General features: G+C 41.9%; 1 protein-coding gene across 1 annotated transcript; it reads left to right on the top strand.

Annotated features, from left to right (window-relative positions):
- Window positions 1-773: 773 nt before the first annotated feature.
- On the top strand, window positions 774-6,433 carry c1h16orf87 (chromosome 1 C16orf87 homolog). The gene is made up of 5 exons (XM_076732548.1): window positions 774-840; window positions 933-1,058; window positions 3,753-3,852; window positions 4,566-4,745; window positions 5,309-6,433. The coding sequence occupies exons 1-5, from the start codon at window positions 820-822 to the stop codon at window positions 5,425-5,427; spliced, it is 546 nt and encodes a 181-aa protein (XP_076588663.1). The 5' UTR covers window positions 774-819; the 3' UTR covers window positions 5,428-6,433.
- Window positions 6,434-14,337: the final 7,904 nt, after the last annotated feature.

The following is a 14,337-nucleotide window of genomic DNA, read 5'->3' as shown; positions in this document are numbered from 1 at the left end:
TCAAAATATGTTACTGCAAAATGAGTTTATTTGTTCGATATTTGGATCCTCCTGAAAACCGATAATAGTGAATATCCAGACCTCTCCGAAAGGGACAGCGTCTGCCTCTGCCTCATCACATGTATCTCTGGAAATATTGATCAGAATGACATCAAAGATTTCAATACCAGTGTTCACCTTTGAAATGTATTCAATTAAACACTCATAATTACAGACGGAAATTGATTGGGAAATTAAAAATCCAAAAGGTGTGTGCATATACTGCACGTCAGTCATTGTTAAAGTAAGGAGACCAATCGAAAAAAAATGTCATTTGTATGTTCCAAAGACTGTCTTCCTGTCATAAAAAAAAGGTGGTTTGACTCTGATCTAATCAAATAACGAAGTCACGTAACTTGTAAACGAAGCACAAAACCGAAAATGAGAGAAATATTGACCTTGAGGTTCCAGAAAATCTTTAAACGCCACTTTTTTGTCACTGCAAAGTACCCAGCAAACAGCAACCTTCATGAAACGTTCGCTGACGACGAAAAAAACTTACAGAATTCACCCCGAAGGTTCTCAGACGGTTATTCTTGAAAAACCTTCAGAGAATTTACAGTAAACATTCCCTGAAGCTGCATTATGCACGGTGTGCTCAAGATTCAAATACTGAAAATATAATTTCATAGTATAGTACAGTGTACAGTTTCATTACTACAGTATAAATATATTTAAATCTATAGCACTATACCATTTTCCCAATGAACCGGAATGCACCACGCCAGCAGAAGGAGTCTCGGTGCGCATGCTCGCAAATTTAGCATTTAGTATACTGGGATGTGTATGTGCTTCATGAAGGTGTGTTGTCATCTCGCTATATCGGTGTGTGTTTCTTGAATACATGTGTTAGTGTTCGTCGGAGCAAATCACTTTCCGTCCATGTATTGCAGACAAAAGTTGTAACGCTAGCTACCGCAGAGCTATCGGTGCGCCGCTGGAGGAAACGGACTATGTCGGCAAATAAAACAAAGAAAGTCAAAATGGCTACTAAATCTTGTCCTGAATGCGACCAACAGGTGAGAAAACACATTTTAATCCAATGTTGAACGTTATTAGTCGTTGCCCTGCTCATGTACTCGTCGAAACGTTGACACCAGCCACGGCTCGTTCCCGGGCGGCTCTGGAGACGGAAGCGGGCTTCAGAGGCAGCTTAAGTGGACACGTGGAAACAGCAGAGCCGCCTCTCAAGTTAGCTGCTGGTCCTCTGAGAGCACAGCGTTCATGTTCCCTGAACTATCCCGATATTTACATACATTCACGGCTATTTCAGCAGTTATCGTTTAGTCTCAACCTTGTCTTCAACACAAGTAATGTACATATCTTATTTTTGTAAATCTAACACATAGCTTTATTAGTGTTTTTAAGAATAGACACGACCGAGAAACGTAAGCTGTGAACTAGTTTAAACAAGTGGCGTTTACGTCCCGAATGTAATCTGGGACATTTATTATTCTACAGTTAGTTAACGTTCCCATGAGTAAAGTCATTACATTTCAGACTTGGTGGATGGGATTTACTTCCCCTTGGCTTACACTGGAATGTCGGGGCTGTGGTGGTGTTTATTCTAAGATGAATTCCAGCTCATACTCACAAACACCAGAAAATATTCTTCAGTGTCACTGATCAGCTGTTTTTGGCTCTGCTGTTAATGCTGCAGTGCTTTCTCATTCACCGATTGTCCCCATCATAGTCTGTTTGCAGGTCTTGACGAGTACAACTTCAGATGTGAAAATAGTTCTATAAAGCCTTTGTGTTTCCAGAGGTAAATTGAGGTGAACTTCCTCAGGTGATGTCACTTGAGGAAACACTGGTTGGGGCTGAAGCCAACAAGTTTGAAAATGACAACAGCCCGGTTTGTGAGCTGGCAGATCTGTGCAGCTCACTCCTTGTCTCTACATTAGCTACTGCCAGTGTACTCTGTCATTCTGATCATTTCTGCTCTGACAGCCACGCTCCAGCATGCACACACTTCATGATTGACCAGCTGTGTGATGGCAGAAGGGAGCCAGGGTCTGGTTAATTCTGACACATGTGAGCAGCAGCTGCAGCTCTTTGAACACCTTGCAGGAGAGACTGTCTGAAAATGTGCTCGCTCATCCTCATATTTGTACGATATAGCGTCCCCCTCACTGAATGCAGGGAATTAAAAGGACAATGTCTCTGCTTCTGCTGCATTGACTTTGAGCTTTGCTTTAGTGCAGTAAATTTATGGGAGAGCAAATCCATGGGTAATATTTATGTTTGACTCCCCCTGCAACATTTCTTAAAGGCAAATTTTATGTTGTCACTGTGACAAGTTTTTCAAAGTGCACAGTATTAATGGGCATGAGACGTTAACATTAGTGAGTGACGGTGGCACGTGGCTCCGAACAGAAGTCCAGTGTGTAAGTTTGATGTGGCCTTGAATTAAAGACCTGACAGGAAGTACCAGTGTGCACATCCACTGTTAGCAAAAGCTGCTTCTTTTTTAAGTAATGCTCACGTTGGTCAGGGTGGAACTGGATGCCTCCTGAAGCAGCTACAAAAGACTGGAATAAATGGAAATAACCTTTGGTCAAATAAAGAGAAAAAGAGAAAAGAGAACTTGTTCTACTTCTATTTTAATTATCTCTTCAGCCCCCTGCTCTCTTTCATTACTTCCTACCTGCGAATGCTTCTTGTTTTTCGAGGACTGTTTTGTCAGACTGATTGTTATTTGGTTACTTGAACTGTGCCCTCTCCCTCATGCCTCTCACTGCATGAAGAGCTTTCTCTTACTCTGCTCTTGGTTGGACTGTCGGTGTGTGTCCATCAGCTTGCAGCAGGTTTTAGGTTGTTTTCTCTTTCATTCCTTCATGGTGAATATCAGGTTATGGGTACCATGGGAACCCCACAGATGAGTGCCTTCATTGTTTGACTGAAACTGAACTTTTCTTTTGAGATGAAAGCCATTGAACTCAGTCTCCCAGACCCCTTCACATTTCCCACAGTCCTTCAGGTGTTCGCGTCTATGTGTGCACTCCGCCTATGGACACCGCCTGCAGCTACCATTGGTCAAGTGTGATTCCCTTTTGTCTTAATCTACTTCTAACACAACTTGCCTGACTACCCCATGATTACCCCCTACAACTCTACTCTCATGAGAGTATCAGAAGACAAGCAAAATAGTGCACTTACTAGAAAAACAGCCATAGTCACCTACTCCCAAATATTACAAATACAATATAAATGAGATTTTCTATATTTGAAATTATCCACACATTTTAAGTGCAAGGAATCGAACAGTGAATTCACTGCATTACTGTGAATATGAACTGTATATAAATCTTGCTTTGTCTGATGGCTAACACTTTTCTATTTCTATCCTTTTTCTAAAGATCTGATGTCAGGCTAACAGAGTGTGAGTTACTCTGCTGAGCTTTCCAAAAACTGAATGCAGGATGCTTTCCGAGATAGCTTTTCAGTCTAAACACAGGAGTTTCTCTAAGACATGATCACACAGTGTGAGAGTCACCTGGACTACAGTGAAACGAGCCCTTTCTTTGAATATCACATGACTCCAGCTCCATTTGTGTGAGAGATATTTGAGAGAACACATTAATGCTCCAAGAGGAAGAATCCTTCTCTGAGCTGATGCTTCAAAGTTAACCTTTTCACCCTCCCCTCCCCCAAGTGGCAAAGCTTGAACAGTAATCAGATCTTCTGTATGTTTCCTGTTTGTTTCTCTCTAGATTCCTGTTGCGTGCAAGTCCTGCCCATGTGGTTATGTGTTCATTAGCAGAAAACTCCTAAATGCCAAATTAAATGAGCGGTCTTCTCCAGCCATAGCAGGTAAGGTTCAGCTTGCATAAAGCGAATGAATTCTGCCTGAAGCTGTGGGCCGACCTTGTGCTGAATGCTTGAATGATTCTTCTAAATGTGTGTCGAGCAAAGTAATATCAACCCTGACCTGGTGAACAGTATTTCTCTAATATTATTTAACTGTTATTTATTATGGAACACTCATTCCTGTTTTATTATTAGTCTGTGACTGATTGTGTATGTATGTTTATCTATTTAAAATTCCCTGTTGAATTTTTCTGTTTCCTCCTCACGTTAAAAACATCTTCATGTTCATGTGGTGTTGATTTTGTGAATGTAGTTAATGTTCATTCTCTCTTTAAAAGTCACCCTGTGTCTATTTGAGCACGTCAGTGTCGTATATCACAGTTAAACCCTCTGTGCACAAGGACTATCTGTTGTGATCGTCAGCCCAAACACTTTATTTTCAGTCCACACAGGAACTGTCGTAGCAGTTGCTTGGAGCAGGTGGCAGTTTGATTTTATGTTACTTGAACTTTTTATTTGTCTAAGTCAACTTACAAGAAGCTGCAAAGACGTATCCATGTCATCCCCACTGGTCACCAGTTCTGTTGCTCTGGCACTCGAAGATGACTTCATTCATTTATTTGATTCACTGAACAAATCAGAGACATCGGCCTGGAACCAATCTAACACACAAATGATGGCACTATGTTTTTCATGATCCACATTTTCTTCTTCAGACAAGCTGGACTTTAAGCGGAGGAGGACAGAGCGCATCCGCAGAGAGAGGATTGACTCTTCTTTAACCAGTGACATGGAAAACAGGAGAAGATCCCGAGCCAACAGCCAATCAGATCCCATCCGGAGGGGACGTGGCAGACCAAAAACAGTGGGGCTGAAGAAACAGGAAGAGGAAAAAGGTAAGGGAAGTAACTATTTACAGTTTCATGTTACAGGTCTCTTTTCATGTCTGGCCTGAATTGAATGAAACAACAAAACAGTAATCGTTGTGTGTGTGTTTCTTTGACGCAGAAGACACCAGTCCATTGATTCAAATGTAGTAGTTTGTCTCTGTCTTGTTCATTTGACTCTCATGTCAGTGAACATCTGATTATGAAAATTAAAGCAATTAATATTTTACTAAATGGTGCAGTTCTGTTGGAGTAGTAGTAATATGGAGACTTGAATTTGATCACAGACGCAAATTTCTGATATTGTTTCAGGATCATTTATAAGCCAATCAAGTTTTCTTTTGGATCTTACTCTTATCTCAAGAGCTATTTCAGCCAAATAAAGATCAGTGCAGTGAGAGAAATAAAGAACATTTGAAGGTCTTAAATTAGTATGTAGAAGTATGAGAGGATGGTCAAAATCTCGTATTGATGTCAAGAAGAAAGAGGCTGGACAAAGAAGAGATCCTATTCTGAATTTTCCTTTCCTCTGGGTCTTTTCTATGTGTGATTGTGTTTTACTGTGTTCACAGAGAAACAAGAGAAGGAAGTGGATATTTATGCAAGTCTTTCTGATGAGAAGGCCTTTGTGTTTTCTGTGGCCTTGGCTGAGATCAACCGCAAGATCCTGGGGCAAAGACTCATCTTATAGATCAAAGCCTGAATAACAAGCACAAGCATCATGAAAAACTTGAATCAGACAGCGAGACGATGACCAAAGAGGGCAGAACTGGCTGGAGCTGAACTTTGACCTGGATGATGGGGCGAGATTCTGAGAACTGCTGAAGCTTCAGGCTGACGTCGAGGGCGCTCACTGAAGCAAATGACAGCTCTTCAGCAGCTTGAATTAGGCACCCACCACTCAGATGCAAACACGTGTTTCTGGACTAAAAGTCTGGGTATGCTTTGAGTGTTGTAAGGACGTACATTGTTATTGATAGAACCAGGGAACAGAGGTATTGATGACATTTCCCACCTGTTCTTCAGATACATGCTTCTGTGTATAAATCCACACCCACCCGCACTATGCCATGAGAGACTAAAGAAATACTCCTTTGAGATACATCAACTGAGTTATGAAGGGCAGATCTTCAGTTGACTTTAGCTTCATGTTAATGGAAGGGACCACTGAAGATGATGCCTTTGTCATTGAGACCAGGGCCTATCAAAAACGAATAGTCTATAATGGAATAAAATGTTATTTTTTTGTTTTGATCACCAGTTTTAAACGATCTAGTAATGCTGAGCACGCAGAGCATCCTTGTTCAAGCTTTCCTAGAGTCACACAGGAAGCAGACAAAGATTTTTCTGGCATTGTGAGGTACGGCTGATGTAGCAAATAAGTGTTCTTTTAAATCATATTTTAACAATCTGTCCATTTTATTCAGTCAGCAATTGTTGGTTAATTGATGTTCTGTTTGACGGGCTTAGCAGAATCCAATGTATCATTGTATATTGTGATAATACATATATATATATTATTACAGCATTTATTCATCTTTATTATTTTACATAGAAATTTTATGTAAAGACACTATCCAGCCAAAATATGGCAGACTGTGAGGAGTGAAACGTTCTTCTAGATGTGAAAAATGATCACATACCACTTGTCAGAGGGTTTCTGTTACCTCACAATAATAAAAACCAGTTCAGTAAGGCTCTGTTATTGAACACTTTACACCAACTGTTAATACTCTCCAGGTTGAAAGAAGTTCTCATCAACCAAACCTTTCCTTGTTATGGTTTGTAGAACATGACGCTGATCAAACATGTGATCCAATCAGCTCTTTAAAAGAACACTGCAAGCGTTGTAGCTGCTGATGTACTGTATTCAGCCTACATGTGGCTCATCTCAAACAAACTTATTAAAGTGGACCTGAAGGGACCTGACAGGTTTGTACTTTACATATTTCTTAAGAGATAACCAATGACTGCTCTAAATTTAGCTCCGAAAATTTTGTTGTGCAAAGCCGTTTTAAATGTTCTTGAGCTACATTACAATGAAATCTGCATTCAGGCTAACTTTAAGGCTTAACTTCAACTCCTTACAATCAAAGACAAACATCACATACTGTGCAACTCTGTGGGTGAAATCCAGCTCAGGACAGGCAGAGGATGAAAAAGTAATGGAACAGGCCCATCTTCAATGAAAGCAAGCTTTGGATGCATTTTGGATTTTCAAATCTCTCAGTTAAGAAGGAGCCTGACATGACTCATAAAATGATTTAAAAATACAAATAAACATCAAATATTTTGGGAACGCTGCAATCGTGAGGACCAGTACAGTGTTACCCAGACAGGAAAAGAAGTGGAATGCAGATGTCCAGTACCAGCAAACCCACCACATCAATGTACAAGGCCTCCAGCCAACTCTGCACGTGAACAAAGCCCACAGCATACAGCTAATCCTTTCAGAGGAGCTGTAATAAACAGTTTAGTCCAGGTATACAACGCTTGGCGAGCTGGGAGAATGAATAAAGACATAGCTGCGTGTCTCATAGTTTCATCAACTAATGACAAAAGAAGACTTTGTCCTCGGTGGTGTGAAGCCTCTGCAGCAGGAAATATGTTAACATGTAAGCCCTACATATTTCACACAGGTCAGAAGTCTGACTTTAATCCTGTCGTTTTAACCCTCCTGTTGTTGTCACGGCCAAATCTGACCGATTGACAATTTCTCTCTCTAAATTATATGGTTAATTTCAGCTGTTTGTCATAAGATTCCTTGACTTTGTGCACACATGGCATCTGAACACGCAAAATGAATTTTGGGAATTTTTATTTTTTATTTTTTATTTTTTTTACACTGTTGGTCTTCCCGGTCAGAAATGACCAGTCATGAAAAATGAATGGGTAATATTAGAATTAGTGTATAAAATAGAGGTGTGTGTGTGTGTGTGTGTGTATCTCTAAATTCATTTCTGTGGCAGCACGATGGCTGAGGCTGCAGATTATTTCTTCGACCATGACACTGATGAGGAGGGGAGGGGGCAGGAAAATGACATTGAAGATGCTTTTGAAGAAGAGGTGTCAGAGATGAGGATGACACAGAATATGATCCAGACGAAGAGACCACTGATGGGGAACAATCCAGTGATGAAGAGGATGCTCCTGCTGTGGTTACATTCCAGTCAAAGAATGGGACTTTGTCCTGGTGTTCATCCCCACCTGAGAGGAGAGGTCGGCTGTCAGCAGAAAATGTCATCAAGAAGACTCAAGGGTCAAGGTATGCCATATCCTGGGTGGATGATGTAAAGTCCTGCTTTGAACTGTTCCTGACAGAGGAAATCCAAACAATAGTCATGAATGTGACCAACTGGGAGGAGAGATGGGTGTACAAAGACACCTGGGAGGAGGTAGACCGAATGGACATTTAAGCCTTCGTGGGTATCTCGATTCTGTCTGGTGTCTACAGATCCAAGAATGAATCCACCGTCAGCCTATGGCATAAAGAGTCTGTAAGCAAGTAGGAGTCTGCAATCTTTCGAACCACAATGCTCCTGAAGACTTTTTACTGTCCTGGTTGTTGCATTTAGATGACCGGAACACGAGAGAGTAAGAGTTGTTCAAGCATCAGAAGCAAGAGCCACCAGGAAGAGGAAGAGGTGCAAACTGTGTGTCAAAACCATCCTTGTTTTGTGCATCTAAATGTAAATGTAATGCATCTATTTGCATGGCACATTCCAAAATCACAACACGCTGCCCAACGTACATGAAAACATGTGATGTGATAGATTGTGAAGATTTTTTGTAATTATCTTTTTTTGCTTTTCATTTTTTCAAAAAGACCCAGAGAAACAGAGAATAAGATTTGTTTTTTGCTTGGGCTTGATTTTGTTCATATGCTTTTGTTCTCTACCACATTAATCATACGAGTCAGTTTTGATTGGGAACATGGTATTTTGTGGTACCATCTAATCATTTTCAATGGTTTCAAAACAAAAGTCCTTGTTAGACATTGAAAGTGGGTAATCTGTGAAAAATAGCACAATATGTCTAATCTAATCTAATATACTGTATATAATGAGAAATAATCTGACAGCTGTTCATTTCTTTGCTTTTTGTTCATATAATTAAGTACATTGAATACATTTGCATGATCAACGTGGTTTCTTGTGCTCCTAAATCGATAAAGTGGCCCCGACTGACTGTCATGTAGTGTTATCATGACCATCGTACGCAGCCTGACCAGCCGTCTGTCCCAGCTGCGTGGGTGCACACAACCACCCGGCCTCGAACGCATCATGATGGCACAAGAACGGACCACAGCCGCCAGCGTGTTGTGTATGTAGAGACTGACAGTGTGTGAAGGAAGCTGAATCCTTCAACCAGCTTTGTGCTCTTTTCTCTCTCCTGTGACACCAATGAAGCCGCTTGGCCTTAAACTCTTAAACCACCTTTATATCTCGATCAAACAAAGCTTTGAACATTACACCAACGTTTTACAATTAAAAATTCTTCAACTGACCTACAAACAAACAAACAAACATTATTTCTGCTTATTTTGATTTGGTTTTTGTTCTTTTTTTTAATCCTTTTTTTTTTTTTTTGTATTTTTTGGTTATTTTTATCTTTTTTGGTCTGATTTATTTTAGTAATTAGTGCAGCTGATTGTGTTGCTGCAGAAAGTGAAGACATTTCAGTCTCACTCCTTCTGAACTTCCGGAGCCAGCCGTTTGAAGATTCTCCACCACTTCTTCTTCTTCTTCTTGTTCTTGTTCTTCTTCTTGGCAACATGACTCTCGAGCTCTTCCACTCGCGACCTCATGGTTCTCTCCATTGACTCCCACTGCTGTCCTTTCTCTTGCATCATCTGCTGGAGGCCAGTGATGGTCTGAAAGAGGAATTCCTTCTCCTTCTGCCACCCCTGTTGCACAGTCTGTAGAGCAGCCATGAGCTTATTATTCTCATGTTTCTGCGCGTCCACTTGAGCCAGACAGGAAGCGTTCTCCTGCTCTAAGCGGTGGCGCTCAGCCTTCAGCAGACTCTTTGTGTCTTCCAGAGCTGCTCTGATCTTTTGGGCCTCTGTCCTGTGTTTGTCCAGCTCTGCTTGATGGGAAGCCTGACATCTTACCATGCTCTCCATTGCCTTTTCAGTCTCTTTTTGTACAGCTCTCTCCAAGTTGATCACTTTCCTCTCGAGCTTGTGAGCTTCAGCACTCTCAAACATCAGCTCTTTCTGCAGCTGTTCTACTCTTATGAGAGCCTCAAGCTGAGCAGCGTCTTTGTCTAAAAGCTGTGCCTTCAGACTCCGAGTGCTCATCTCAAGTTTGTCTTCAGCTGCTGCACGGAACTGCTTTTCAGTAAGGAGCTCCACCTTCAACACCTCGATCTGCTTTTCAAGGGTGGCGTTTGCTTCCTTTGCGTGCTTTTCCGCAAGGAGCTCCGCCTTCAACACCTCGATCTGCTTTTCAAGGGTGGCGTTTGCTTCCTTTGCGTGCTTTTCCACAAGGAGCTCCGCCTTCAACGCCTCGACTTGCTTTTCAAGGTTGGCGTTTGCTTCTTTCGTGTGCTTTTCTGAAAGGAGCTTCACCTTCGCTGCCTTCAGTTCGTTTTCAAGGCTGTCCTTCACTTCCCTCATTTGCTCCAGTTTGATTGAAATGGTCTTGGTCAGTTGATCGAGACCATCAGCCTCAAGCTGTGCGCTGTCTTTGTCTGAGAGCTGTGCCTTCAGATTCCAAGTGCTCGTCTCAAGTTTGTCTTCAGCCGCTGCACGGGACTGCTTTTCGGCAAAGAGCTCCAACTTCAATGCCTTGATCTGCTTTTCAAGGCTGTTGTTGGCTTCCCTTGTGTTCTTCAGTTTGAATGAAAGGTCCCTGGCCTCGCGAGTCAGCCGATCCATACTTTCTTGATTTTTCATTCCAGTACTTCTCTGGCTCTCCATTTCCTGCTGTGCACGGTGGCCACGTGGAAGCGTGGCCTCGTGCAGCTGGACTTTCAGGCAGCTGATCTCCCACTGCATGAGCTCTCTCTCCCGGCTCCAGTTGCCCGCTCTTGGATCTGGGAGGTCATGGAGGAAAGTATCCAGCAAGTCCTCCCGAACGTCTATCAGAACTCTCTGTTCATGAGGACTTTGGATGAGGGTCACCTCGCTGTCCTTCAGGTGGACCCTCACCTGTTCCTCCAGGTAGCTGAGGTGGAAATCAAGAGGTTGTTGAGGCTCCATTGCTAAGAATTTTGCGTCTTCCATGTGTATCATTTCTCTTGTGTTTCCTCTGAACAGTATTCTCCTAACAGTATTCTCCGACAAGTGTTTTCTCCGAACAGTATTCTCCGACAAGTGTTTTCTCCTAACAGTATTCTCCGACAAGTGTTTTCTCCGAACAGTATTCTCCGACAAGTGTTTTCTCCGAACAGTATTCTCCGACAAGTGTTTTCTCCGAACAGTATTCTCCGACAAGTGTTTTCTCCTAACAGTATTCTCCGACAAGTGTTTTCTCCGAACAGTATTCTCCGACAAGTGTTTTCTCTGAACAATATTCTCCGACAAGAGTTTTCTCTAGTGGTCTGTCTTCAGTGGTCACTTGTGGTCTTAAATATACCACTGTTGTCTTTGATGATGATGTCACCACAGATTCCTTTGATCTTTGCTCAAAGGAATCAACGGAATCAATCTTGATTCATTCCCCTCCATTCTGTGCTTTGATCTTGTTGCTATGGGTACCATTTTGTTTACATTTGAACATAGGAATGGAATGACTTGTAAAATGAGTGACAGTTATACATAGAATTTGAAAATAAACATATATGTATTGTGAATATGTATGTGTTAGGCCGGTTCTTTGTTGGAAGCCCAAGAACAGTCTGAAGCAATCTTCAGTTCACAGTCAAAGTATTTATTGAGGTCACATATAAAGTAATGCAGCGCTGGTCTCAAAAAGTCAGAGTTCCCTGAGGATCTCAGCCAGAATGAGCCCAGTTGTCATACAAAAGTTCACATTTATCATGTTGGGTTTGACCAACCCAGTACAATAATCAGATATACGTTACAGAATATAATTGGTCAAGGCGTGACTGACGGATCTAAATGCAATAGACATCACAAAAAGAGAAGAGGAGACGAGACTGTCAACAACCAGTGTGCCACCTGCCTTTTTGTTATGAGAAGTGGCTCTCACCAGCCATGTTATCCTTACGGCTCTAGGCTATGAAGGACATCCACGTAGGCTAAAGATCAGAGCATGAGAACACATGAAATGACCAAAAAGGGCCTGATCATTACATATGTATATTTGTATAGCTGTATAGTTGTTTTTTATTTTCTATTTCTTTACTCTCATCTGCATCTCTTTTTAACTCCTGCTACTATCGCTGCTGTCTGTAATACCCTAATTTAATAAAGTTAAACTTATTTACTGAGGCCAAACAGGACATGAAGAGATGTCATCCCTCCTCTCATCACTCACTGGTCGGATCATTTCTGTAAAAATAACTTTTTGCCAGGGCTGATTTTTTGTCCCAGTCCACCCCTGCTTATTCCCTTTTCTTGTTGAGAGTTGAATGAGAAAATTCTCTCATATCTGTGTGGTAGCTTAGTGTCCTAACTGATGGCAGGGGAAAACCAGTGGAATGGCTGTGTCCAAAAGTACCAAAATATGCTTTCCAACACGTCTAAAGCTGATGAACACATTTTATCTGAAATGTCAAAACATCAGGTTGTGCTTGTTTCAGGGAGTTGTTTGCAGTACTCTTTCTTGGCCTGTCTGACTGTGTCCCTTTTTTCCACTTTTTATGAGTGCAAGCTCAGCTAACTGGCTGCTGGGTATTGATCTCATCACCTGACTCTCAGGGACAAAGTGAATATATTTATTCCTCAGAACGTCGAACCATTCCTTTATGGCAGGGTTTCTCAACGGGGCCGGTACCGCCCCCCAGTGGGCGTTCAGAGAATGTCGGGGGGCGCTACGAGCAAGATAGCTGAGGGGCCGTTTTGCTGCAAATGGGGGCGTTTCTATATCAGTGACAGTCATTCACCACCACAGTATTTTTAATGGTCTTCCATGCCTTGTCTCACAGTGTCACGCAGTGTTTACGAATTTACAGCAGGAGTAGGCCCGGAACACGGCAGACGCGTCTGCAGCGTGTGTGCGTGGCGGAACCTGTCGCTTTTTATTTCGGCGCCCGTGTTAACAGGTTAGAGCTGCCACACTGCCCGCCTGAGCAGCGCGGCTCAGCTGCTTCTCACTCAGAGCCGCATGCCTTTTCACTTTCTGGTCTCTTTTTCCCGCACACATATTATTTTCAACTGTGGTTGGTTCTTCAAGTTAGATCAGCGAAGGAGCCTAATTAATGTTGGAATTTGATAATATGCTCAACCAATAAAAAAGCGTAACCTTCATTCATTTTACATTTAACCATACATTTACAGTATTATTTGATTGAATTATAATAATTATCAAACTGTGTTTAATGACAGGGATACAGTGGCTATGAATACAGACACATCTCAAATAGGCCAGTGAAATATCAATGTACAGGGGTTCCAGCTGCTTTCTCGTTGATGGGGGGCGGCAAGAGGTGTAGGCTTTGAGTACAGGCGCGTTTATCCAAAAAAGGTTGAGAACCACTGATTTAAACCATTGATTTTTTTAGACGTCTTCATCTGTATTAGTAGTATTAATATTTTGCTTGCTTGAAAAATATGTGGTAAGTGTCCCCATAAAGCCCACCTTTCTGTTTACAGGGAATTTTCACGGTAAAGTGGCTGGATCAATCCAGAAAGAAGCAGGGTAAAACGGAAACATTAATCTCTTGTTAGAAGCTTTATTGTCACATATTGTGTCTTCAGTTGGTCATCATGTACAGATTAAGTCCAAATCAGACTTCTCACCTTTCATAATTGCTTATGTATTTTTCCTCAGAACTTTTGTAAATGTAACTAAGACTAAATCAGCATATAAACTAAGTTAAAATACTTCATTTCCATTTCAGAACTTCTGCCTTTAAGACTACCTGTTAAAAGCCCTCATGAAAAAATCCCACATCAATCTGAATCTTGCTCATGTGTTTTGCACAGATTTCATTTCCTGTATGTGAGTTCTAAAGTTGGATTTTGTTAATATTCTGTATGTCACACTCTTTAACTTCGTAAAATGGTGCTCTACATGTGTATTTTGCATTCAGAGCTGACTGATGAGCTCATTTTCAAGGCTGTCCTTCACTTCCCTCATTTGCTCCAGTTTGATTGAAATGGTCTTGGTCAGTTGATCGAGACCATCAGCCTCAAGCTGTGCGCCTTCAGACTCCGAGTGCTCGTCTCAAGTTTGTCTTCAGCCGCTGCACGGGACTGCTTTTCGGCAAAGAGCTCCAACTTCAATGCCTTGATCTGCTTTTCAAGGCTGTCGTTGGCTTCCCTTGTGTTCTTCAGTTGGAATGAAAGGTCCCTGGCCTCGGCAGTCAGCCGATCGATATTTGCTCGATTTTGCATTCTACTGTCTCTCAGCAGGTTTCTCAGCCTCATGATCTCCTGGTGTGCAGCGTTGTCATCTGGAACCGTGGCCTCTTCCAGTTGGGCTTTCAGGCTGCTGATCTCCCTCTGCATGAGCTCTCTCTCATGGCTCCA

The sequence above is a fragment of the Chaetodon auriga genome, chromosome 1 (genome assembly GCF_051107435.1).
Source record: "Chaetodon auriga isolate fChaAug3 chromosome 1, fChaAug3.hap1, whole genome shotgun sequence".
Taxonomy (NCBI): Eukaryota; Metazoa; Chordata; class Actinopteri; order Chaetodontiformes; family Chaetodontidae; genus Chaetodon; species Chaetodon auriga.
This window is presented reverse-complemented; position numbering and strand designations above follow the sequence as displayed.

Coding starts and splice junctions, on each gene's coding strand:
- c1h16orf87 (XM_076732548.1), top strand. CDS start 820: ATGTGTATGTGCTTCATGAAG. Junction 1,059..3,752: donor GTCCTGAATGCGACCAACAG/GTGAGAAAACAC, acceptor GTTTCTCTCTAG/ATTCCTGTTGCGTGCAAGTC. Junction 3,853..4,565: donor GTCTTCTCCAGCCATAGCAG/GTAAGGTTCAGC, acceptor TTTCTTCTTCAG/ACAAGCTGGACTTTAAGCGG.